Source organism: Euphorbia lathyris, chromosome 3 (assembly GCF_963576675.1).
Source record: "Euphorbia lathyris chromosome 3, ddEupLath1.1, whole genome shotgun sequence".
NCBI classification, from domain to species: domain Eukaryota; kingdom Viridiplantae; phylum Streptophyta; class Magnoliopsida; order Malpighiales; family Euphorbiaceae; genus Euphorbia; species Euphorbia lathyris.
This window is the reverse complement of record NC_088912.1, coordinates 8,710,070-8,738,066: the sequence shown is the minus strand read 5'-3', so window position 1 is coordinate 8,738,066 and position 27,997 is coordinate 8,710,070. Positions and strand designations below refer to the sequence as shown.

Below are 27,997 nucleotides of genomic sequence, written 5' to 3'. Positions count from 1 at the left end.
ATTGAACTTTACACAGTGGACAGATTCATACCCAACATATCAAACAGAATCATTCAAAGCTTGCACCCAAAAATAAATAAATAAAAGAACGGCTAAATGATCTAATGAAGATCATGTAATCCAGTGTTTTTAGAACTAATCGTATGCTACAAGAAACGGAATAACCGAAGACATGAATTCATCGTAAGTAAAGGTTGCTGTACCGGTGTAGCATGAATCCTTCTGTTTAAATTTCTCTGTCAAACCCTGCAATATGAATCAAAATTTTAAGAGCATGGAGAACTGATTTTACTTCGAGTAAATTACACTTATGGTCCCTGAACTTTGGGGTTATTAACATTGTGGCTTCTGAACTTCGGCAGCTACTAACATAATAATCCAAATAACTATTAACTATGGGAAAAATCACAACAAGAGTCAAATTTGGACACTTAAAACTAAAAACTAACCTATGTTGAGATGTTAACTTTACAACTCCTTTTGTTGTGTGATTTTTTCATGGTCAACAATCATTCGGACTATTATGTTAGCAGTTGTCTAAATTCGGGGTTATTCATGTCAGGATTTGAAGTTAAAAGGCCATAACTATGTTGCATGGACATGAAAACGACAATGGAAACATTATTTCTAAAACATAACATTTCATAAAATAGTCTTCAAACAAAAACAGACATGGACACGAAACGGACAAGGACATGAAACGCTACAAAAGAGAAGTGTCCGTGCAACATAGGGCTGTAGTGTTAGTAACCCAAAGTTTAGAGCCCATGGTGTATTTTACCGACAATCTTCTAATGACATTATTTATGAGAAGAAAAAACCAAAACATCCCAAAAGATAAATGTAAAAGTTTGAAGTTATGAAGTTTACCTTCACAATCATAGCACATCTGCAATTCAAACAGAAGAGAAGACAGAAAAACTGTTAGATTTCCGAATTTGTTTGAAGAAAAAGATGTGGGGATGAGTTTAGAATGAGGAAACTTACTCAACAAAACTGTCAAAGTTGAGTTCAATCTTTCTGCCACTTCCATCATCATACTTTTCAATCAGAATTTTAAGAACAGAAGGTGGAACTGCATATCCAATGCCGTAAAGAGCGTCCCTCAGTTCGAACAAATCGATCCTCCCACTTCTGTCTTTATCATATCTCTCAAATATTGCCTGCAAAATGAAAAATTTATCAAACTCTTCCTTCAACAGGAAAGCAAAACATATGGGATAATGATGGAAACCCGATACAGAACTGAAGTAAGATACTGATATATTGAAATATAAAAGGAGGAATACAAGATCAACGAAGATAAATGGATAGAACTAATGTTCTAATCCCCCAGGAGAGAACCTCCCTCTGCTAAAGCAGCCATAAAACTATCATAATACTATCCTCCTGCTTCCTAAACTCTTTCCTCCTAAATACTAATGACTTATACCTAAAATGCCCTTTGCCCTATACAGCTCACCCCTTCCGGAACCTTCCTGCCACTAAGCAGGACCATTCTCTATCATTACCCGCCCCTTCAAAACAGTCTTGTCCTCAAGACTGGAGTCAAGAGAACTGTTTGTTGAATGTAAATCCCTCTTGTGATCTTCCATGCAATCAACCATTGAAATATTGTAGTATCTTTAAGCTGTAAAGTCATGTGTCGTACTTCGCACTGCACTTTTGGCACTCCTCCATGGTTCCAAATAATGAAGCAATTAGCAAAAGCAAACTGAAACTGAAACTTCTCGCCTCGGCTGATTTTTGATAGTATTGCAAACGAGCACATTGGTTCTCCTTCCCATTTTGTAGCCTCTTCAACCTCACATGTAGAATAATGAATTGAACCTTGAGCGCTATTGAGAATTAGAGATATGGGAAGTTCTGAAGATGAACCTTTCCTGGTTACTTCTAGCACAATTTCATATTCAATTAATTTTTGGACTGGATTCCAAGTATGCTTCACTTGACGTGGTGCCGAAACTTCTTCCATCCTCAACATCTTTCCTTAGCTTTCCCCAATATGATTTAAAATTAATAGATCAAAGGATCCCTTCCTACTTGCAATCCAAACACTAACTTGGAGCAATAAAACTGTGTTAGCATTAGTTATCTCGACATCAATTATTTCCATATGCACTTCATCGTTGCATAGCATAGAAGTATGAGTCACCAACCCCTGTTTGTTCAGAATATTCTTCTTGCCTCCTTCAATGCAAACATGATCAAATTCTGTGTATCTGTATTTGAAAGCCAATTTCAAAAAATTGGTGGGAACGTGGCAGCATACTATATTCTCAACAAATCCCACAATAATTCGCCAAACCCCGTTAACTACTGACAGCTCGAAATTGGAATTTGATGAAGACTTCCTCCTTGAATCAATTTCAGTCATGAAATTGCTTATAGGGGAAAATTGCACCGTTACATAACTGAGCATCCTAAACTTCACAAAATTCCAGCTGTTACCTGTGTTCTTCAACAATGGCATCCTTCCTTGCCCGCCCAAAATAGTTTCAATTATCCTGCCTTGCGCCATCACCTGAATTTGGGTGGTCGGATCCACCACGGCATATTGACCGCCTCCTCTATGTACCGCAACATCAACAACATAAGGGTGGAGAGCATCGGGCTCACCGTCTTCGATTTTGCTCTGTTTTGTCAAACTAAAAATTGGGAAAAATTGTTTTGTGGGAGCTACAATAGAACTAGTGTTTCTTTTAGATTGTACTGGCTTAAATGGGTGGCCTTGATAAGTAAGCTTAAAGGGTGGGGCCCACATAAAAAACCAAACAAGATTTGTCTAGGAAGCGGTGGTAGAGAGTGTAGAAATCAAAAAGAAAAGCGGTGGTAGAGAAGTAGGAATCAGAAAGAAATTGCACAGTGGTATCAAAATTAAATTGATTTACCTCCTGCCCACTATATAAGTAGATTTCCCAGTGTTTGAATCTTTTCCATCGGCAAGGTAAACAGTGGAAGATATCCAGAATTCCATTTAAGCGGTGACTCCAACCTCCAATTGAAAACCACGCTTCTCGTTCCACCACCATCGTAAAGGACAAAACAATTTTAAATTGGAGAGTACCCGTTATTCTAACGGGTTTAGCCTCTTGACCTGTATCCACAATGATTGAATACCACCTGCCCATATTAGGGAAAAACACGTGACTAATGGTCCCCACATGTACAACACCTTCGCTGTGGAGTGGTGAGAACGATAACCGTCTTCCTCGGTGTCGTACTATCTCCTGCAAACCTGCTTCAGCCGAACAACCATCCAACGACGATTGATCCAGACAAATTCCAATTTCAAAAGGATAGGCAATTTTCACCTGGTCTATTATGTGCCGAGTTTCTTCGCCGATGTTCTCTATCTCTTCTCTTTGATGTGATGAAGGGCATGTCCATTGTGGTAGGAGATCCCGTGAAAACTCTTGTTGTTGGTTGGCAGATGACAGAACAACCATGGATGAGCTTGAGTCCACAACAACAATGGAAGCGTTCTCGTCCTGCTTAACCCCATCACCTACATCTTTCCCCTCTTTAGAATCTGAGCCCATATCTTCCACAATGGCAGTTTCCACTTCTTTGTTCACCTGTGATTCTGAACTTGCAAATCTCTCCATGAAAAACTCTTTAAATTCTAACCAAGTTAAATATGGATAGATTTCAGAAATAAGACTGAACCAGTGCTTGCCATAAACCTCCAAACATTGTCGAACTACAGAGAGTAGTTGATTCGCCGGCGTTCGATTAAACTTCAAATATCTTTCGATGCGCTCTAACCATTCCTTTAGATTGTTACCAGAAAAAATAGGTGGTTCCGTCAAATCTCTTAGCATCTCTGTCATCTCTCTCAAAGTTTCAGTCATTTTCTCACAACTCCTCACAAATCTATCGGTAGCTTCTTCTGTATTTTCCATGGCACCACTCTAATACATCCGGCAGGTCGGACCAATGATGGAAACCCGATACAGAACTGAAGTAAGATACTGATATATTGAAATATAAAAGGAGGAATACAAGATCAACGAAGATAAATGGATAGAACTAATGTTCTAATCCCCCAGGAGAGAACCTCCCTCTGCTAAAGCAGCCATAAAACTATCATAATACTATCCTCCTGCTTCCTAAACTCTTTCCTCCTAAATACTAATGACTTATACCTAAAATGCCCTTTGCCCTATACAGCTCACCCCTTCCGGAACCTTCCTACCACTAAGCTAGACCATTCTCTATCAGATAATAACTACCACTAGAAATTACTATCTTCAACTGAACCTATATCAGATAAACCGAACCAGGTTCAACATGGTTTGTAGCTCTCAAATGGGAACTGTTATTCAACAGCAAAAACAATATTGGGATACCATTACCAGAAGCAATTACCATGTTCAAGTAAAAAACTTATAGAATCAGTCCATAAACCTAAAATTGAGGCTTGGATATAAGGGATCTTACTTCTTGGAACAAAGCTGCAATTAGAAAATATATCTGGGATATTTTGATACTGAAACAGAACTTATAGGCATCTTAAGTTATTAAAAACAAGCTTAAAAGACTTAGTTTTTGGATAAACCTGTTGAAGTTAAGAACATACTTTAAAAGGTTTGTTTCCAGTTTGGCGGATTTGGACTTGTTTCCTTCTACTGATATTTTCGGGTCCAGATGTTAGTAAACAGGCAAAATTGGCTGATCGTTGGAGAATTGATCATTGTGAACTGCCTGATCCTTTAAATGAACTCACAGATTGTGCACAGAATAAGGTAAGGTATTTCGAGGTTATCGACATATGCCTCGTTTCAGTTTCATTCTGTGGCTGGCAATGCATAATCTATGTTGCACGGACATGAAAACGGATACGGAAACCAGAAACATTATTTCTAAAACATAACCTTCATAAAATAGCCTTCAAATAAAAACAGACACAGACACTCAATGGACAAGGACACAAAATGCGGAAACGCTACTAAAGAGAAGTGTCTGTGCAACATAGTGCATAACAGACTTGCTGTCAAAAAACGTTTGTTTAAAATGAAGATTGTTGCTGCCCAGAATTGTGTTTACTTCTTCTTTGCTTGTTCTGTGACTAATCAGGTATGGTTTGTGATCTTTAGTCGTTGTAAGATAGGGTTAGATAAGCCTCTATGTAGCAGAATCATCAGCTGGATGTGTAGAAGAACACGAGGTAAAACGTTTTTGGCCAAACTTAGAAGGATAGCTTTTACTGCTGTAATTTATGTCATTTGATAGGCTATGAATAAGAAGAGTTTCCAAGGGGGTTTAACCTGAAGTGCATACTATGCTAAATTTGATTTCTAGCAGTTTCTAGCTGTGCAATGATAGAATATAAGATCTAATTATTATTTAACAAGAGAAAATAAGATCTAATTAGCATTTAACAAGAGAAGATAAAGCCAGCTTCCTACAATTAACTATGGTGAAAGAGCAAATTTCATGGATTCATTTCATTTTATCAGAAGGTGGTTAGAGCTGCAAATTTCATGGATTCATTTCATTTCATTTCATTTTATCAGAACATTATGAGAATACTTACACGCCATTGACCAAGGCTACTCCATAAAGCTGCAAACCCGCTGGGCCCTGCGTAGAATTTAGCCGAATCATTATTGAATAAATTAATCTATAATTGCCATACCAACAATTGTGAAAGTGCAAACCACCTACTCTGAAACTTCAATGAAATCCAAAAAAAACAAAAAATAAAGCTCATAGCTCCTTTTTGAAGGCCTAACACATCCACAGCTGTCCTCCAAATTGGTCATAAAAGCCGAACTTTAGAAACCACTAATTAATTGACCTCTTGAATTTGTTCAAAATTATTCAAAATTACCTAGTAACATTCTAAATTTGTTTAAAGGAACTATTGATCTACTGGAACATCCACAGCTCTCCTCTAAATTGATCATAAAAGTCGAACTTTAGAACAACTAATTGACCTCTTGTATTTATTCAAAAGTTTAAAGTGAACTATTGATTCGCTTAATAATCATTTTAACTTGTACAAATCTTCACTGGGAGATAGGAGATTAATCATATCATTTTCAATAGACTAATCGGTTCATTAGAATTTTTTTTTTTTTTTTTTTTTTTTTTTTTTTTTTGCAGAAATTTGTGTACTAGGGATGTATTAAGGCCAATTTTAAAACACATGAAGAAACTCCAGCATAAAATCTCAGTTTATGTTTTACTTGTATCCACCAAAAACATGAAAATTCCACACCCATATGATTAAATTCGCCAGGAAAAACAAGAAAATCCAACCCCAATAAATGAACTTCCCAAATTAAGAAAGAAGTCATCTAGTCCTGTGATTGAGGAGAAAAAAAATTACCTATTCGAAGAGAATCATGTGGATTCTTGAAGAGAAACATGAGCAACCTAATAGTTCCAATACTAAATTTCTGATAACCAGAGCATAGAGCTTGTTGCAACTCCTTATCATCAATATATCCACTTCTATCCCTATCAACCATCTCGAAGCTTCTAATCACATCTGGATGTGTCCCTGCCGGAAAACCAGAAGATCCACTACTCTGCCCATATCCTGCCGCATAGGAAGGCGGCGGCGGAGGATGTTGCTGCGGATATCCTTCTGAATAAGATGTCGGCTGAGGCGGCTGCTGATGGTGGTTCTGTCTTCTGTAGTCCGGTGGAGGAGGGCTATTGTATGAGTGGTTCTGCTGCTCAAAAGACTCCGGCAGCGACGGTGCTGAAGGTGCGAACGATTGAGGTCTGGTATAGGAAGACATCAATGGAGAAAACGACGAATCTAACAATTGAAGAGATTTATGGATTGGGGATTGATTTTTCGTGCTCTAGATTGGGTTTTTTCGAAGAAGTTTTTGAGTATTTTACAGTGTGTTTTTGGTTGATTGATTGTTTTCTTATACCGGAAGCTGGAGTGCTGGTGCTGGTGCTGTTGGGTTTCTTAGAATTTATAATTTGGGATAACCGCCATAATATGCGTAAAACCGAAGAGATCTCACCGTTGTCAAAATATGAACGGTGAGGATTTTCTTTTTTAATTAATAGCAGTGTGAAGTTGTCAATTTCTAACTAGACCTGCAAATTCTTTCCAAAAAAAGAACTTAGATGTACAAATCTTTTTTCTTTAATAGTTCATACAAATCCTTTTTTACTATTATCATCATTTTTATTACATTTAATCCGTTGATTTTTTTTAAGTATAAAAAATTACAATCCAAAAGTATATCAATAGCTATATTAGTAACACGATAAAATATACGCACTAAATACCTTAACATAATTGATGTTTGGAAGGTACGATGTGACAGTTTAATGATTGTCAACTCAGCATTTTCAATTTTTTTGTTAACATAGCTAAATTTGATCTTGTTTAAAAAAAAAAACATTAGAGTTAAATTTATATCATTTCATGCGTTAAAACCAAATATGCAAGTTCCCCAAAAACATTAGGATCAAATTTGACCTTTATCCCTAAATTATATAACAGGGTAACAGTCAGTTTTGACATCCTCATAGCAGGGGTAAATGGAGATAGAGAGGAGGGCATGGTCAAACAAATTAGGTGACCTGTGATTGCTTCCTCCTGCAGCAACTTCATCCTTCCTCGGCGTGTCATTCTTATCTTATCTTAATGAGAAAGAACGCACGTCACTATTATTGGTATTTGATAAGCCATAACTGTGACTTTTATACCAAAAAAATAATGCACGTGCTATTTATCATTGTATTAAATACCAATTTGCCTGTGGAAAAACAGTTATTTTTGCTGTGGTCCTGTACAGAAACACATCATCCTCAACTTAATAGCCTTCAATCAATGTCTATTGCTGTGGTTCTCCGGAAAGTTGACCTCAGTCCCTGCTTGACGGGTAGGTCTTGCAGTCAAGCTCCCTTCTGCCTTTACACTCGAGGGCCAATCGCCATCCCGCCAAGAAAATCTTTGCACGCCTTGGTACCTTTCAGGAGGCCTTGATGGACCCCGTAATGCTTCCCCTGCAGGATCATGCTCAGTATGCTTGTGGAACTCGTATGTCCGGTCCCTCGTAAGAAATTATAGTTTACTTTCGATTATAAGGGTTGTCCAATCACACGAGGCATGTGTTGATCTTCATGTTTGTATCATGTTTTACCTTCCCAGTGGAAAAAGAAAAAATCATTGTAATGTTCCCATAGACATGTCCCAAGATAGTCACATTCACCGAACAAATCATAGTGAATTGGCAATATTGAGAAAACTCAGGTCTAATGTTATTCAACAAGCAAAAAATGGATCTTGACATACCATTGTAAGAAATCAGGTGCCGGGTCTTGCTCAAATGAGTTTGAATTTCAGATAAACGCAGGCAATAGCATCCATCAATTGCAATCCATGGATGCTTTCATCAATCTGCCAATGAAGTCATTTCAACAGGAATCTTCCAAAATTATCAAACAGACGAGATCCCTGCTTGATTGTCAATAGAGCATCTAAAGTTAAAATGAAAATACGGTATCCAAGATCTGGTTTTCTACATTACTTAGTTAGAAGCTATGCAAAAAACCTTTTTAAACAAATTTAGGCTTGCATAAAATGTACGAAACCTTTGGAACTTAAGAGACCTCAGCGAAACTTTAGCTTGATAGAAATAGGTTGCTAATTGTCTAATATAAACATACAACAGTAAATTCTATGTGAAATTCCAACATCTTTGCTTATTTAATCCCAGATGGAGTATACCTAAGTTTGGTTCGGCTAAGGTTTATTGCATTTCAAGCAAGCAAGGTTTAGATCATGAAATGCAGTCAATTATCTCCAGTGATGAACTATGTATTCAAATTTCATAGAGATTCACCACAACTCAGAAATTATATACAGCTAATCATCCTACAATTGAATAATTAAAACCCATCTTCTACATGACAAAAAAGGACAATAATCAAGATTATGGCCTTTAGAATCACAAAGACAATCATGTATAATTGTATACCTTAGCCCTCGATGTAAAGCTTTAAAAAAAAAAAAAAAAGAGCTCATTCTCCTTTGGTTCTTCTACAAAGGACGAGTAACAAATCCTCTGTCAACCATAATTTCAACCAACTCTTCATGCTTCTTCAACTGCTCTGCATTCCTAAGCACACGCAGGACCATCTCATAGACAGGCAGACTCGGTTTCAACCGCTTCTCCTCAATCATCTCTCTAAAATACTTGTATGCATTATTCCAATGCCCCATCCCACAATACATTGAAATCAAAACACGGTAGGTATTGATATTAGGTTCAACATCATTCTCCTCCATTTCCTTCTTCAATTTCAGAACCATATCAATTGATTTGGAGTTAACAAACATTCCCATTAAGATGTTGTATGTAACTGTATTGGGTTTACACTTCATCTCCTTCATCTTAGCAAACATCCTATGAGCACCATTTATATCCTGCAACTTGGCAATACATCCAAATAGAGTATTGAAAGTAGATGCATTTGGTCTACACTCTTTCTTAGCCATAGAAGCAAGTACCTTAAAAGCTGCATCCAGATTATCATCCTTACAATGACTCTCTATAAGAAAATTATATGTAATTGTATCAGGACAACATCCTAACCTCTTCATTTGATTATACACTTGCAAAACCTTCTCAGTCTTGCCAGATTTAACATGTACCCTCATCAAATTGTTGAAAGTTACCGAATTCGGTTCACATCCCACACCAATCATCTCTGCAAGAACATCATGAGCACGGTTGAATTGGCCACATCTACACAATGCATCAATTACTATAGTATATGTATAAACATTAGGTACAATGCCAGCCATTTTCATTTCCTTAAACAATCTCTCAGCCTCTGGCAGATTCCCAGCCCGGCACCAACCACGAACCAGATTAGTATACACAATAACATCAGGCTCAAACTTATGCTTCAACCTATCAAAAAACGACTGAGCTTCATTAGCTCTTCGTTTCCTACACAGTATACTAATCACAATCGAAAACGCAATATTATCAGGCTTGCAATTGTAATCATCCATACGATTAAACGCGTGCACAGCCTCATCGGCGAATCCGGCACGGACGTACCGGCGAATGACAATCGAAAAGGTTTTGATGCTAATTTCGACATTTCTAGATTTCATTGTATCAAAAATTTGCCAAGCCAAATCGAATTGTTTAATCTTACCGGCGAGATCGATCATCTGGTTGTAAGGCTCCGGGGAATGCATGAATCCATCCTGAGCGGTAATCCAGTTGAAGAATGCAAGGGCTTGGATAAACGGGATGCCGTGACGGACAGCGCCGGATTTCTGGATGACAGCACGGACGACGGCGGAGGAGATGGGAGTGGAATGGAGGGAGGAGATTTGAGAGAAGTCGAGGGAAAGAGATGGGAATGAAGTGAGAGTGAAGTTGGGGTTTTTGCGGTGATGGTCTTTGAGGAGGGAGTGAAAGCTGTTGACGAGGGAAATTTCTTGGGGAGATAGAGAAGGAATTGAGACATCTTGTAAGGGATGTGGAGACTGTAAGGTTGCAGGGGAAGAAGATGAAGAGGAAGAGAATAATTTGAGGTAGCGGCGAGAGAGAAGAGAAGTGGAAGCTGTTGAGTGTGTGCTTGATCTGATAGCCGCCATTGATGGTGAAACTATCTCATGTCAAGAATGAGTACAACTTTATCCAATTTCACTTTTTAACGTAACATCTTACATTTCTCTCACTAATATATTATATATATATATATGAACTCATAGATGACCTCTCATACTTTGATATATAGGTAACACCCTGGTCCAATACCATATAAATATTGTCCACTCTGATCCAATTCCAACACATTGGGCCTCACGGCTTTAAAACGCGTCTGCATGTATTGGATTCACATCTTACTAATAAGTCTCAATCACTCCCTCTCTATTTCCGATGTAGGATTCAATTCATTCCTGCCCCATCGCCATCCCTTAGGGCCGCTCCTTGCTCAGGCCTTCTATCCCGGCGCCACCCACTCCGGACCGGGTCGTTACAGGCCCACCAACTTCCGCCTGGTTCGTCCCCGAACCACACATCGTACGTGGAGAGTCGGCTCTGATACCAATTGTAACACTCTGGTCCAATACTATGTAGATATTATCCGCTCTGACCCAATTCCAACACATTGGGCCTCACGGCTTTAAAACGCGTCTGCATGTATTGGATTCACATCTTACTAATAAGCCTCAATCACTCCTTCTCCATTTCCGATGTGAGATTCAGTTCATTCCTGCCCCATCGCCATCCCTTAGGGCCGCTCCTTGCTCAGGCCTTCTACCCCGGCGCTATCCACTCCGGACCGGGTCGTTACAGGCCCACCAGCTTCCGCGTGGTTCGTCCCCGAACCACACATCGTACGTGGAGAGTCGGCTCTGATACCAATTGTAACACCCTGGTCCAATACCATGTAGATATTGTCCACTCTGGCCCAATTCCAACACATTGGGCCTCACGGCTTTAAAACGCGTCTGCATGTATTGGATTCACATCTTACTAATAAGCCCCAATCACTCCCTCTCTATTTTCGATGTGGGATTCAGTTCATTCCTGCCCCTATCGCCATCCCTTAGGGTCGCTCCTTGCTCAGGCCTTCTACCCCGGCGCCACCCACTCCGGACCGGTCGTTACAGGCCCACCAGCTTCCGCCTGGTTCGTCCCCGAACCACACATCGTACGTGGAAAGTTGGCTCTGATACCATTAAATGTAACACCCTTTTTTAAAAACCGTCAATTTCTGGAACAATAATAAATTTCATTTAATATACTAACAAAACTCAAAAGTCCAATTCCATTACGTTTATAAATGCATTCCAATAGGTTCAAATAAATGAAACCAAACGTTTAAAATTTACCAAAAGTGCGGACAAGCTAGACTATTAGTAATATAAACCTAATAATGATGACCCTACATACTGGCTGATCTATACGAACGTCGCTAGCCTTTTATTCCTGAAAAATGGTGGTGGCAAGGGGTGAGCTGCCGACTCAATAAGATAGTTAATTAAATACACAGTTCAACAACATGCGCATACAATAGTTTCGTGCATTTAATTTACGGGTTATCAAGCAACAAGTTTATCAATTTAAAATTTAATAGTCTTTTTATTTAAGGGCTCTGCTTACTCTAGTCTAGTAATACCCAATGGTTGCTTGGCCAATAAAATCATATCATGGGATATCCTGTCGTAACAAATACCCGGTATCCCGTCTCTTATCTCTAGGTACCCTGTCGTAACAAATACCCGGTATCCCGTCTCTTATCTCTAGGTACCCTGTCGTAACAAATACCCGGTACCTTAACACCCTGTCGTAACAAATACCCGGTGTTTATATTTCACGTGATCATAAGATTCATTTTTCTCATTTCAATCGCAACCATTGAATATACTATCCTAGATAAGCTCTTATTCTTATAATTTTTCAGTCCTTCATATTATCCAAAGTTTATCAACTGTATCATAATCGATTTCCATTCTATCCCCAATAAGTTTCGGTCTAAACTTCATTCATGTTCTCACAACCATCAATATCAAATTCAATTCATGCACGTCACCGTAATCATCATAAATAAATATCAAGTATACATGTCAAACATATAAACCAAATCAATAAGCAATTATTACACTCAAACATAGAAGCACATATACTATATATTTAATTAACCACTTGCACATGTCAAACATGAAGATCGAACCAATAGACAATTAATCTCAACCAATCAACATGGCAACAAACATATAAAGAAAGGTACTGTATATTTAATTAACTACTCACCTCGATTCTGAAAGATAACGCTAAATTAGCAAGAGTGCGAATGACCTATCTTTCATTTAATACATATGTGCTACCAAATAGAATAAATTCTCCCCTTTTTTTCCCAGAACCTTTAGAATGGTTTGGCGGCTCCCTTCCCCCAAAATTAAGCTTTCACCCTATTATATATATATAAAAGAAGTTTGCCCTACTAATAATTGATTTAAAAGAATTAATTATCTTTTTTTTTAATTGTTAAACACATCTATATCTATATCTATATCTATCTATCTATCTATTACTATTATCTAAATCTGAAGACAGATTTGCCACGTGCAAGATTCTGAATATGTATATGCTGATGTGTCAAATTCAAGAAAAACAATATTATTTTAATATAAAATAAAATAACAATATGTATGTATTCATCTACACGTTTTTTCAACTGTTTCTGCCCACATTCTTCAACTGCTCGCCTCCATAAACCCTTGCTCCTTTCCCTCCATCTACAGTTATTTATACAGTTTCTAATCCAGATAAGCACTGAACATCACACTAAAGAGAGGAAACGCTTTCCTTCAGCTCTTACAGACCATTTTTCTGTTGTTTAAAGCATTCAAACAAATACAACACAAATCAAAGATTGATACTCTGGTAGAATCGAAATGCAGATATTGAAGAGATTGATTGAAGTTCGGCACTGAATAAACTCCAAGGTTGGGTTTCTTTCTAATAAAAAAAACCCTTTTCTGCTCTTCCAATCTACGCCTAACTTGATGATGTACACAACCAGGTAAATCAATCTTTTCATTTTATATGCATTGAATTATTCTGAAAAATGTTATGTGTGAATAGAAGAACACACGTAAAATGGGGCTCATTAAGATTGGGAATTTCAGGTTTTGGTTGAAGGAAGACCGAAATCAAGAGCTTTTTTCTTAATAGAGCATCTTCTCTCAATGCTCTCACTGGTCCTATGGTTTGTTTTACCTTTAACTCTACTTTCTCTTTATATACAAGTGTTGTATTGTTCATAATTGATTCTTTTTGCAGAAAATTTGGGATGATGAAATTTGATTTCATAATTTGAATCCTTTTATCTTGATAGGTAGCTAGGCTTATGAGATTGTATGAATCATGGTAAGAGAACTCAAATGTTGGATTTATCTTCATATCATATATGTGGCAACCAAATGCAGGGAGAAAGACTCAATTTGGGTAAAAGAAAGCTTTATGTATTTTTTTCCTTCTTAAATTGAAGAAATATTTGGTTGCATTGATCTTTGTGGATGTTGTGCGGTTTTTTAATGTGGAAGTTCATTATTTTTACTGGATTGATCTCTATTTCTTAGTAATAGATGGTGATAGTAAGACAAACGGTGAAATGTGTACTTCCTTATATAAGTATTATGGGACAACATTGGCCCGTCTCAAGATGTGTATGATTCATGAAATTGTGGCTTTTCTTCTATTTATGGTTCGTTTAACAGTTTTATTTTTTTAATTGATTTTTTTCTGTATAAGGTTGACTATGATGAATTCCTGCAAGGTAATTTCCAGGACTATCAGTTTATAGCATGTGGATTTAATTTCCAGGACTATCAGTTCATAGCATGTGGAATTTTATGTATGGAAGTTGTTCATAGCTTGAAAGAGTAAGTTTAGCTAAATCCTAATAGTTGCTAAATTTTGAGCTCTATTTTTTTTCCTTCTTTTTCCTATTTAGTAATCTTGCTCTTGGGATTTTATTTTAATTGGGCAAAGTTCAAAATTTTATGAAAGATCATATTATGGTAACATAAAATGAGCAATTTCTTAGAATTCTCTAAGTTGCTTAACATGCTTCATGAGTTCTGCAATTATGTCAAAACAATCATGGACTAATTAAATGTGTTCTTTTAATGATCTCTAAAAGTAGATCAAAATATATGTGTAGAATTTTTAAAATATGCTTCCTCTGCTCTCTCTCTCTTGCGATTCGCGATTCTTCTTTGCTAGGGTTCCGCCGCCATCGCCGCTTTGACAGAGGGGAAGGAAAACTGCTTCCGCCGCCGCCGATATGGACTCTCTGATGGGTCTCCACCGCTTGCCTTCGTGATCGACTTTAAAGGGTTTCCGATGCCGACCTTCGTGGTTCGATATAAGAGCAGAAATGTCGAGGTTCCGCCGCCGATCTGGGAGTTTTCTGATGGATTTTGACCGCCACTCCCTACGTGATCGATCCTGAGGAGGATTCTGCCACCAGCCTTCGCGTTTGACATAGAAAATGGAAAGCCGAGGTTTCGTCGTCGTCGTCTGAATGAGTTCTACCGCCGCCTGCCTTTGTTTTTTATCAGAAAATCCTCTATTTTTTTGCTAGATGTTGATTTGAAATGCTCCTATTGAGAGCCTACTCCTTTTGAGAGTTCGTTTACTGTTTTATGCTGATTGGTTTTTGTTTGGTCGTGTAATATACTGTTGTTTCAGAGATTTCAATTTACAAAAAGGCAATGGAAGAACAGTTCCAACAATTGAAGATTGTTGACGATGGATTTGAGTTCGATGTAACAGACACAGGAGGGGAAAAAATTGATTATAAGTGATGTATGGTTGGATCACTTGTGACGAATAAAAATTTTAACTTTGAAATTTTCAAACATCGAATGGCTAGTATATGGAGACCAGGGAAAGGTTTAACAATTTCTGAAATTGGGGGAAATTTGATTTTGTTTAGATTTTATCATCCGTATGATCTAAAATGGGTTGGTGAAAATGGTCCTTGGACTTTTGATAATCAATTGTTGATTTTATATACTCTGAAAGAGGGAGAAGATCCATCTACGGCACAATTGACACATACAAATTTCTGGATACAGATTCATGGTCTTACACGGAATTTTTTTACTGAGACAGTGGCACGGGCATTGGGAAATTTCATTGGGTCTTATGTATCTATGGACTTAAAAGCGAAATGGATAAATGAGCAAAGCTATCTACGCGTGCGTGTTAGCGTGGATATCAGACAACCATTACAAAAAGGAAAAAAAGTAAGAAGGGCAGGAGGTGATTGGTTGAACTGTGTCTTTAAATATGAAAAATTGCCAACTATATGTTTTATATGTGGTCTAATTGGACATTTGGATAGACATTGTGAGATCTTCTTTCGTAGTAAGGAAGAGGACTTGGTGAGGGCTTGGGATGCTTCTATAAAGGCTCCCTTACGCCGTGCTAGTGTTATGGGAGGAGAAAGATGGCTGAAGGAAGATGTTAGGTCCGATGGAAATATGGTATATGGCTCAAACAGAATTGCTGGTAGTAGTACATCGGGACAACTGAAGGAACCAACTCCAAGACATAATCTACGACATCTCTCAAAGAACTTTGGTGTAAGCTTTTATGATCAGGAGGATGTGGAAATCCCTTCAGTAAATCTCTTGCAATCAGAAACTGGATTAGAAGTAGGAGAGGAAAGGAAAAGACGAAGGGGAGAACTTGTTGCATTTCAACCAAAACCAATTGAGACTATACAAGAGGTAACCATTCAAACCATGGAAGTTGATTATCTATCCCCAAATCAGGAAAACGATAAGGATAAAAAAGCTTGTGAGCAAGAACAGAAAAACTCGAAAGTTCAAAACAAAGCTAAGAAGCAAAAAGGAAAGGCAGGCCAAATGGTCTGCCCAGAGCAATGAAAATCTTTAGTTGGAAGTGCCAAGGTCTGGGCAACACTAGGGCAGTTCCCATTCTGTGTGAGCTCATCAAAGCTCATAGGCCTGATGTTATTTTCTTGTATGAAACTTTGGTTTGTCAATCTCGTATTGAAGCTATCAGGGTATGCATTGGTTTTGAAGGATGTTTTGTTGTTGATAGGATTGGGAGAAGTGGAGGAATTTGTGCTTTTTGGAGGAAGGCCAGTATGTGCTCCTTAAGATCATTTTCATCAAATTACATTGATTTGACTGTAAATGATCCTAGGGATGGAGACTGGCGCCTTACTGGTTTTTATGGGTATCCGGAGAGAGCTAGACGAAGGACTTCTTGGGATTTACTAAGGAGCCTTGCTGCCGCCTCTCCTCTCCCATGGTCTATTTTGGGAGATTTTAATGATCTACTTGTTCATAGTGATAAAAAAAAAGGGTTGAATGAACATCCTGAGTGGTGTTATAAGGGATTTAGAGATGCACTGACTGATTGTGGTCTTACTAATATTCCGTTACAAGGATATCTGTATACATGGGTACGACATAGAGGTAAACCAAATGAAGTTCAAGAGAAGCTTGATCGAAGCCTTTGTACAGAAGCGTGGGGGAGGCGTTTTCCTGGTAATTTTTGTGTTAATTCTATTGCTCCCACTTCAGATCACTCCCCAATAATCTTACATACCGCAACTGATTTAACTGTTCTGAGGAAAAAGCAGTTCAGATTTGAGCAACGATGGCTAAGGGATGAGGGATATTTGGAATGTGATTAAGGAGGCATGGGGATCAGATAGGTGAACGGTACTGAGTTCGAGGTTAGCGCATGTGGCAGAAGTGCTTATGAGATGGAGTAGAAGTAGCGATGTCAACTTTCGTCAGAAAATTGAACAATTAAAAGCGAAGTTAATACAACTACGTGATCTGGGAGGACCAAATAATAGTGATGAGTATGAGTCGACCCGAGCTGAGTATGTAAGAATTATGGTTCAAGAGGAAGACCACTGGAAACAGAGAGCAAAAGTCTTATGGTTGCAGGAGGGAGATCTGAATACTCGTTTGTATCACTCTTTTGCTAATGGAAGGAGGAAGTAGAAAAGTTTAACAGGGCTCAAGAATAATGCAGGAGACTGGATTGATGATAAGGATGGGATGGGGAAGATTGCAATACAGTATTTTGAAACGGTTTTCTCTGACAGTAACAGTGAATGGAATGAAGTGGTAGATTTGATGCAGCCACGCATCACTGATCGGGACAATGACCAATTACTACGACCACTTACAAAACAGGAATTCAAGAGAGCTTTATTTGATATGCATCCTGATAAGGCTCCAGGACCTGATGGATTTAATCCAGGATTTTACCAAAAATTCTGAGACATAATTGGAGATGATATCTTCATTGCTGGGTCAATATGGTTTGATCAAGGTATGTTCCCCTCTGAGCTTAATAATACTATCATTACTCTTATTCCAAAGTGTGAGAATCCTGTTATTATGACTGAACTTCGTCCAATAGCACTGTGTAATGTTATACTCAGAATTTTCTCCAAAGTCTTAGCAAATCGATTGAAATTGCTTTTACCTGGGATTATCTCTGAAAATCAATCTGCTTTTATTAAAGGGAGGTCTATTCATGACAACGTTTTGATTGCATTTGAACTTATTCATAGCATTAACAATAACGTTGCTAAGAAAGAAGGTAATGTGGCATTAAAGGTTGATATGAGTAAAGCATATGACATGGTGGATTGGAATTATCTAAGAGAATTGATGCTAAAGTTAGGTTTTGCAGATAAATGGGTGAATTTGATAATGCATTGTGTATCTTCTGTGCAATATATGGTTAAAATAAATGATCAGTTGGTTGGTCCTGTTTGTCCAAAAAGAGGGCTTCGCCAAGGTGATCCACTATCACCGTATTTATTCCTGCTTTGTGTTGAAGGATTGACGTCATTATTGATGGCAGCTGAGAACAGGGGGTTATTGCATGGATGCCGAGTTAAGAGAGGGGCGCCAACAATTTCACATTTGCTCTTTGCTGATGATGCATTCTTATTTTGCCAGGCTACCATATCTGAAGCTAGAGTGTTAAAAAAATTACTCAGAACATATGAATTAGCTTCGGGGCAAGCTATAAATTGTCAAAAATCTGGAATCATGTTTAGTAGAAATGTGGCAACTGACCTGGCTATGGGAATTTCTAGCATTTTAGGTATTACTAGTCCGTTGAATACGGGAAGGTATCTGGGTCTTCCATCGTTGGTGGGCAGAACAAAACGAGCAATCTTTGCACACTTCAGAGACAGATTATGGCAGCGCCTACAGCGCTGGAGAGGGAAAGGAATATCAAAAGCTGGTAAGGCTACACTTATTCGAGCAGCAGGGCAAGCTATCCCAATCTATTTTATGAGTGTATTCTTGCTCCCTATATCGACGGCTGAGGAACAGTGATTCAATTCCGAGCAGCTCCCCCAAAATAATTAAAATTAGTACTTATAATGTAGAATGTGATTATATGACATAAAATTAAGTTTGTATAGTTGGTTGTAGTGATAAATGAAGGAATCTCTACATCCAATTGGTCATATGTTCGAATCTCCATCTCTTCACTTTTTATTTCATTTTAATTTTTTCCCTTAAACCTCATTCTCCTTTAAAAATATTAAGTATCATTTTTAATCATTATTAACTCATTTTCCTTTATTATTTTTAATTGTATTTTTTTAGTTACAAAATTCATGACCGAAAAGACAATTTGACGAATAATTTCTCCAATTGACCAAACTTGTCAACGTTGGGGATAAAATTGCTCTTGGCTGCAAACGTTAAAGGTAAAATTGTACCATTTTAGACGTTAGGGGTAAAATTATTTTTAGGTGTAAACATTAGAGTATTTTTGCACCTTATCCTTACTTTATATTGAATTTCAGTTGTTTTGTACATTAATGTTTCCAATTATGATCAAATTTATCCTTATATTATCAAAAATTTGAAAATTTTGATTTGACTACTATGAATCAAAGCCTTAAGTCGTTATTAAGAAAAAAAATCTCCATACAATGGAGCCCCTCCGGACTTTGAGCTCTGGCTCCGCCACTGGGCGACGGTAGCTAGTGGTGACGATGGTACTATGGTGGAGTTAGAGAAAGGAAAAGAGTGAGAGGGAGGAGTTACAAGGAAGGAGATGAGGACATTTTAGTAATTTCACAATATGTAGGTCAATTTTTTATTTTTAGAATAGTCAAATTGATGATGTGGCAGTGTTGACTTGCGTTGACCGGTCACAAAAAAACCGGTTGTACACTTTAGTGGAAGGTCACCTGAAGCTCGTACGGTTTAGTGTGACAAAATTTTGGTTGTACACCAAAGTGTGATTTAGGGTAAAGGTTGTATACCACGTATGTAATTTACCCTTCCTTTTTAAAGTTGAATGGCTATACTTTAACAATAAATAAAGTTTAATGTCATGGTTGTAAGTTACTCTTTATTTATCGGGTAAGCTACAACTTCTATATTTGAGAATCTAACATTGTTAATATGAGTAAATTTCACGATAAATTTTACCGTGCTCTTGTATTTGGTGTTACAAAGACTAAATACATATTTTTATTATAGTTGTTGCAATCGCACGATCCGAGTTTGAGCTTAACATCTTATTTAAGTTCGATTCCTTAAGAAAACTATCTAATTGTGAGATGCTCACGAGCAACTTGTTAATTTTGTTTATGAATTTTGATCGTAAATAGATCTTTAATTATGTTTATAATCTATGTAATTTTAAAATCTATATCACTAAAATTTTATGCAAAATTATGTAGTTTACATTTCCCATTTATAGAAATACTATTATTAAAAAAAAATCGAACCGAGATTACTCACAGGTCTGCTCATGAACATTACAATCAAATTTATTCATGAGCTTGTTCATAAACCTATAAAACTGAGCCAACTCGTGAGCTTTCCAGTTGAGTTTCTCCATGCGGCCACACTTTCTTCCTCATACGTTCATACAACTCGGCCAGAGTCAACCCATCAATAACCAGATAGGCATGCACTTTTACTGCCACCTCCATAACCCCTGGCCTAACACCGCCCTCCGGTCTAAGAACGGACGACGCATGCCTCACCACCGAGACTCTCCGCACACGTGGTTTTCTCACACTTTTATTACCCTACTCTCCATCAACACCGACCTTATTTCCTCTGCTTCACCTGGCCTATATCTACCAACGTGGAATCCCTAAGAGGCACACCAGACAAATTAACGACTTTCGCACGATTCAATTCGCTAGACATACTCAGTGAAAGAACTCCAATTCCCTCATAAAAAGAGGGCCTCCCCGATACAAAGATAAAAGAAAGCAAAGAAAACCTCGCAAAAAGTGGCAAGAGAAGGAATGGCCTTTGCGCTCAACTAACTCTAGACAAACAACCACAACAGCTCTCGACATCACACATCCGCTCCTCGGCTAAAACACAAGGTCACAATCGACAGAAGGAAGAAAGACTTGCACCAACTAAGCAAAACAAATTTCTGAAAAACGAAAGGAGAGGAAATTTTTTGCCAAAGTTTTTATAATTTTAAAGAAGACAACTATTTATAGGGGTTAGAGGATAGGGCAAACGACACCAGTGCGTGACGGCACAAGGAATGACATCTGTCAAGCCATCAACGCGTAATAAATAACTGTCAAGTCATTATTACGCCCCATAATCATGAAATAAATTGTTCAAGTACTAGACAACTGGCTTGCATTCATCAAAGCCCCTAACTAGCGTTCTTTGGAAGTTCTTACAACATTCTTTGTCCACCTCAATCAGTCTGTTCCCCAAAAACCTCACTTTCAGTTTATTGATGAACTCCGCATTCATCACTCACAATCCACCATTTGACACCTTCACATACGATGACCCAATCCACCGAATGAGGGGGTAATTGATGAGACATGTGGAGCGAACCAAACAAAGATGAGGACATACCCATCGACAACGGTAAAGGTCCGGCCTTTACCAGGCCCACACCAAAATGCTTATATATATATATATATATATATATATATATAGAGTGACCAATCCCATTAGGGAGGGTGTCTGATCTCTCTCTAGCTTTTTCTTTATTTGTCTACTTTAGATGTTAGAGTAGAGACCCGATGCAAGCAAAAAAATCTCACAACACCATTAATTATTATTTTTAAAAAGGATAATATAATTTCATACGTAATTTCTTTTTTTTTTTGAACCCAAAAATCGGAAATCTCATAAAACAATAGGATTCGCATCCTCAATAATAGTGTTTAACAACCATTCCGGCACTTCGGAAGATACAAAATCGCTAGCATTGGAATAGGCCTGCCTAGCTACCAAATGAGCAGCCCTATTCGCTAAACGAGGAATGAATGGCAATTTAAAAACGGGATTGGATCCTAGAATAAATCGACAATCATGAATAAGAGATCCAAACTCTGAGATGTCTCTTTTGCTTGACAGAATCGCATCCACAACTACTTTCGCATCTGACTCATTCAACATGTGTGTAATGCAAAGCCATCAACCAAATCATACTAGTTCTTAATGCTAATGCCTCGACCACTCGAGGCTCCCTGGAACCTGTGACACAGCTGCTGCTATAGAATAAAAATGCTCCCATTGCATCCTTGACCACTGCTCCCATCCCACAACACCCCTCCTCCATGAACAACGCCCCGTCAACATTACATTTAATTGAACCTAACGCTGGGGGTTTCCATTTCGGGGAGGGAACAGAAATAGGAAAGGAGAGTCTGGTTAATACCTGCGGGATTATTCGTAATGGACCTACTGAGTCCGGTTGCTGACGCCGTTGATCTGCAATTTACGGGTCAGGATGTACCGTGCCATGATGTCGCTGCCTAATCGTGGGGCTGGCACCGGTTCCACGCTGAAACGCCCTCCACTTGTGGTACTCTTCAATTCCTAGTCACCAACTGGTGTCCACAGGCCACCATTCCATATGCCATAATACCCGATTCCGGTGTTCCCAGATAGTCTTTAAAGCACAACACGGCCGGATGAGCCTGTCTTGATCTGGTATGCACAATTCACTCAATAACCAATCTGCAACAGTTTGTCCACCAAGTTGAGGGATCGGTAAGCCGGCTATCCTCCATAAATCACCTGCAAAGCTGCAATCAACAAATAAATGGTTAGCCGTTTCGTCCTGCTCCACACATACAGGGCATTCAGTCGTGATGGGAACATGTCTTTGAGCCAATCTAGCTCGAGTGGGTAAGCAGTCTGAGCAAACACGCCAGATAAACAATTTAAGCTTAGGGGGGACATCCAACCTCCACAATCCTCTCCACCCCTCATTACCCACTTCATCTTCCTCCCCCTTCATCCCTTCAGTGTAACCCGATCTCACGGTATAGAAACCATCTTTCGACCAATGCCAAACCCTACTGTCTTCTCTAACATCAAAAGGTAGGATGATATCACTAATAGCGCTCACTTCTGCTTCATTTAAACACCCATGAAGCATATCCAGATCCCATCCCCTACCATTTTCAAGTAACAGGTCGGCAACTCTCATATCTTGCATCCCAGGGACCAAAAATGAATTTATGCAGAAATCATCTAGTTTGGGCACACATGCATCCTTCCAAACTCTAATAGTCTTACCATCTCCCACTCTCCATCTTAGCCCCTTTCTCAATAACCACAAACCATTCCAGATACTTCTCCAAACCATACTAGGATTATTGCCTAATTTGGAGAAAAGTAAGTCTTCCTTTGGAAAATATTTAGCTTTGAAAACTTTACTTACTAAAGTATTTGGCTCACTCACTAGCTTCCAACCCTGCTTTCCTAACAATGCCAAGTTAAACATGTGTAGATCTTTGAAGCCCATGCCTCCATTGGTCGACATAATTTAGCCCAATCAAACCAATGGATACTCCTTTTTCCCTCAGGTTTTAAACCCCACCAAAAAGAGTTCATCAATTTTTGGAGTTCATCACAAATAGACAAGGGTAAAAGGAATGTACTCATGCAGAAGGTAGGTAAAGCCTGAGCCACTGATTTAAGCAACACCTCTTTGCCAGCCTAAGACAGAAATCTGAGACCCCAGGCTCCAAACTTCTGACGCAGTCTATCAATCAGTAACTTGAAAATGCGCCTTTTCGACCGCCCAATCAGTGACGGGAGGCCAAGATATCTCCCAGTATCCAAAGGGGTATGGACCTGCAGAATGCCTTTGATTTCATTTGCCAGATTCCCACTCACATTCGAACTAAAGAAAATCCCAGACTTATTTTGATTTACTGCCTGACCTGATGCCCTCTCATACTCAGTCAGGATGCTCAAAACTTTTCCTGCTTCACTTGCCGAAGCGCCAAAGAACAGAAAGCTATCATCTGCAAAAAAATAGGTGTGTGACCGACGGAGCTCTGTGGCAAATACGACAGCCAGATAACAATCCCTTATTCTCAGCTCGCCTAATTAGTTTGGATAGAACTTCGGCGCACAGAATGAATAGGTAAGGTGATAGTGGGTCTCCTTGCCTAAGACCCCTGCCTGGGATGATTTGCTCAGTACATTCTCCATTTACTGCCACCCTATACCTGACCGAAGTTACACACAACATCATCCAATTAATCCAGGTGTCATTAAAGCCCATTCGAGTCATTACAATCTTCAAAAAATCCCAATCAACTCTGTCATACGCCTTACTAATATCAATTTTAAGAGCCACATGACCCTTTCTCCCTCTATTTTTCCTCTTCATGAAGTGAATGGTTTCGAAGGCCACCTGCACATTGTCAATTATGGACCGACCAGGAACAAAAGCAGATTGTGTATCCCCAATTATTCTAGGCAGGACCCCCTTCAAGCGGTTAGCCAAAGCCTTTGCAACTACTTTGTATATCACATTACACAGGGAGATTGGACGAAAATCCTTTAGCAATCTAGGGTTGTCAATCTTTGGAATAAGAACAATAGTGGTATCATTAAGTTCAGAAGGAAAACTCCCTGCCTTTAGCCAATCTGCGCAGGCCACAACCAAGTCCTTCCCAACGATATCCCAGAAAGATTGGAAAAACCCAGGGTTCAACCCATCAGGCCCAGGGGATTTGTTCGGACTCATCGAGAACAGTGCATTCTTGAATTCATCAATCTCAAAAGGTGTCGTGAGCATCTCATTTGTCGATGAGTCAATCACAGCTTCAATAACATTAGCAGTATCATTCTGAATAGTAAAAGGTCTGGCGAACACTTCTTGAAAGTATTGATGAGCCAAACCCATTTTCTCACCCTGATTTGTAAATTCCATTCCAGAGTCATCACAAAGAGAGACAATCGAGTTTTGTTGTCTCCTTGCTTTGACACTAGCATGAAAAAACTGAGTATTTCTATCACCCTCAATCATCCAGAAAACTTTGGCCCTCTGCTTCCAAAAACTCTCCTCAGCTTCCAGTACCTCATTCAGCCTTCGTTTGGCTAAGAAAAACTGAGCTATTGAAGCCCCGTCCCTCTTACAATAAAGGTCCTGCATTTGATTCCTCCACTTTCTGATTCGGCTCTTGAATCTCAAGTTATAATTTTCCCCCATTCCATCATTTTCCTCACACACTCCTTTAATTTCACAGGCACAGGCCTTTGACCCTGACTATTCCAACTACTAATCACCAGGTCCTTGAAATCCTGCTCTTTCATACGTAATTTCTACTACTTGATATATACCCATAAAAAAATATTTCTTTTTTTTTTAATAATGTATTAAGTTGATCAAGTTTATCTAGGTAAATTACATCCATAGCCAATGAACTTTATCCATTTTAATATTGTGGTCACTGAACTTCAATTTTTAACAATATGAGCACTTAACTTTACACATTTTAACACGGTGACCACTCAATTTTAACTAACTCTTCAAAATGAAAATATTAAAACTACATTTTTTATTTTTCAAAACCACTTTTTTTTTGGAACTTTCTCTCTCTAAAAATGCACTCTCTCCTAACCAAACAACATCTAAATGATCTCAAAAAAAAAAATCAAGAATTAAAGTTCCCTAGAACATCATTAACTCTTTGAATTTTTTATTTTTGAGGCTGTCAACAGTCGTTTTGAAGCATTGAGTGACTACGAATGTTAAAAAAATGTAATGTTCGGTGACCATATCTTTAAGAACTGAAGTTCAGTGAATACAATGTTAAAATGCATAAAGTTGAATGACCATGGCCATTGGTGTAATTTACCAGTTTATCACTGCCATTTATTACCAAACCTAACACTAAATATGTTTGAGTTAAGGTGCAAAAATATCCCTAAGGTTAGCAATTTTACCCCTAACGTTTAAAATGATGCAATTTTATCACTAACATTGGTAGACGTTAGTAATTTTACCCTTAACATTGATAATCTGAGTCAATTTCAGACACTATTATAAAACACAGATATTTTTTTTCCTTATTCTGAATCAATTGCATATCAATTCGTTCTAAAAAAATGATTTCATGTTTTTTTAATAATAGAATTGAAGATTAATATTTATAAATTTGGTGATTTTTTTGAATTTTTTTGTCTAATTCGTACAGAAGACAGTGTATTTTTTTCACATTCCAACATATATTTGTCATTTGTTACTGATAAAATGACGCACGAAGTATAGATGAGAAGATTCATGACCGAAAAGACAGTTTGATGAATTATTTCTCCAATTATCAACCAATTTTTCAACACTATGGATAAAATTGCTTTTGACTTCCAACGTTAAAAATCAAATAGCACTATCTTAAATATTAAGAATAAAATTGGTCATGACTAGGATATTTTTGAACCTTAATCCAATATTTTTTTGTTTAACACTTTTTTTCAAAAGGTTAAAAAGTGGGTAAGAGAGCCCAAAATATACTCCTAAAATTTGGACAAAAAGTCTCTCCTTTTTTATTGTCTTCTCCTACAGTTCAACCGAAGATTACACATTGTGATTTTCCATGGGCAAAGAAGTCAAATGGAACTGGACCTCAGCTTTCATCGGAGCAGCGTCGGCGACGGCAGTAACAACTCTTCTCAGTATCAGACCCAAAGACCCAATCTTCCAATTAATCTCCATCGACTTCACTACTTTCAAGCTCAACTTCCCCGTCCTCGACACCGAGCTACTCCTCACCGTTCACGTCACGAACCCTAATTTCACCGCCATTAACTACTCCTCCGCCACCATGTCCATCATCTACGACGGCTCTGTTCTCGGCACCTCTCAGGTCGCAGCGGATTCTCAACCAGGTAAGTCTTGTAAGTTGCTGCGGCTCCGAGCTCGGCTCGACGGTCTGCAGCTGGCTCACCATGCCGCGAAGTTTCTCGGCGACGTCGCTGCTCGGGAAATGGTGCTGGATGCGGAAGTGAATATTGAAGGGGCGGCGAGAGTGTTGTGGTGGGACCATCGGTTTAAGATCCACGTGGATAGCCATGTGACCGTTGATCCTTTGTTTCTAGATGTAATTGATCAAGAAAATGAGTCCCATCTTGATGTTTTTGTTGCTTGATTTAATGTTTGAATCTTGTAGTATTTGATCAATTAAGCACCTAATTATCTATTTTAGGGGAAAAGGCATTTTATGCCCTCTAATTTTTTCAATTTTTACACATTAACCTCTTTAATTTTAATTTGACACATTCTAAATCTTTTTATTTAAGAATAAGGTACAAAATTATCCATAACGTTTAAAATGTTACAATTTTATCTCTAATGTTGGTACGTAAGAGCAATTTTACCCCTAACGTTGATAAGACGAGTCAATTTTGAGAAATTATTCAACAAACTGTCTTCTCAGTTATGAATCTTATAATCTAAACTTCGCACGTGCGTCATTTTATCACTCATTAATAACATATCACAAACATATGATCAGACGTGAATTTTTATATATAAACAATACATGTTTACACCAAAAATAAAGTTTTCCTAATGCATATCTTGGTGTACACTTTGTATGAGAGAAAATTTACATTTAGAAAACTTTTATTTAAAACTTTTTAGGAAAAACTTTTCATTTTAGGAACTTTTTTATATTTTCCTGATTCACTGTTTACTTAGAATTTTTTAGAGTGTACCTCGATGGAAACTAACTTCCTCGAGAGAAACCAACTTCCTAAAGTGTACACCGAGGAAAACCAGCTTCCTAAAATATACCTCGAGGGAAACCAACTTCTTAGAGTGAACTTTAGGAGATACTTGAGGTAAACTTATGGGATCATTAGATCATTTAATATTTTTAACGTGTATTTTATGATCCAATTAATTAAAAAGCATGAAAGTTAGAAAGTGTGAGTATCAATCCATCGTGGAAGTTAAAGTGGACCAGTTACTCAATATGGTAGACAACGTGGATTGGTGGAACAACAGGAAGTTACTCCCAATATCTACAAAATATAGAAATCATGATAAAATAGACAACTCAAAATACACTCAAACAAAACTCTAGCAAATTATCCTTAGACTTCAGTAATTTTAGAATTCTCATTTCAGTTTTTCCTTTTCAATTTTATTTAAATTTATCAGTCTATAGACGTTCAATTTAATTTCAATTCAAG

The 27,997-nt window shown here is 38.1% G+C and overlaps 3 protein-coding genes across 5 annotated transcripts; 1 reads left to right on the top strand and 2 right to left on the bottom strand.

The window, feature by feature from the left end:
* Positions 1-28: 28 nt before the first annotated feature.
* On the bottom strand, positions 29-7,093 carry LOC136222211 (probable calcium-binding protein CML48). The gene is made up of 5 exons (XM_066009765.1): positions 6,338-7,093; positions 5,540-5,586; positions 988-1,163; positions 871-889; positions 29-246 (listed from the first exon to the last, which is right to left on the bottom strand). The coding sequence occupies exons 1-5, from the start codon at positions 6,753-6,755 to the stop codon at positions 136-138; spliced, it is 771 nt and encodes a 256-aa protein (XP_065865837.1). The 5' UTR covers positions 6,756-7,093; the 3' UTR covers positions 29-135.
* A 285-nt stretch (positions 7,094-7,378) lies between these two features.
* Positions 7,379-10,655, bottom strand: LOC136222209 (pentatricopeptide repeat-containing protein At1g20300, mitochondrial-like). 3 transcript variants are annotated; one of them, XM_066009762.1, is made up of 3 exons: positions 8,961-10,655; positions 8,276-8,437; positions 7,379-8,123 (listed from the first exon to the last, which is right to left on the bottom strand). In XM_066009762.1, exon 1 carries the CDS (start codon positions 10,598-10,600, stop codon positions 9,023-9,025), a length of 1,578 nt encoding a protein of 525 aa, XP_065865834.1. In that variant the 5' UTR covers positions 10,601-10,655; the 3' UTR covers positions 7,379-8,123; positions 8,276-8,437; positions 8,961-9,022. The 3 variants fall into 3 exon arrangements, with proteins under 3 accessions (XP_065865834.1, XP_065865835.1, XP_065865833.1); XM_066009763.1 differs by having other exon boundaries at positions 8,276-8,380; XM_066009761.1 differs by having other exon boundaries at positions 8,276-10,655.
* Positions 10,656-26,307: 15,652 nt separating this feature from the next.
* LOC136223788 (uncharacterized) lies at positions 26,308-27,031 on the top strand. Its single transcript, XM_066011956.1, has one exon. The coding sequence runs from the start codon at positions 26,398-26,400 to the stop codon at positions 26,947-26,949; it is 552 nt and encodes a 183-aa protein (XP_065868028.1). The 5' UTR covers positions 26,308-26,397; the 3' UTR covers positions 26,950-27,031.
* The last annotated feature ends 966 nt before the right edge of the window (positions 27,032-27,997 follow it).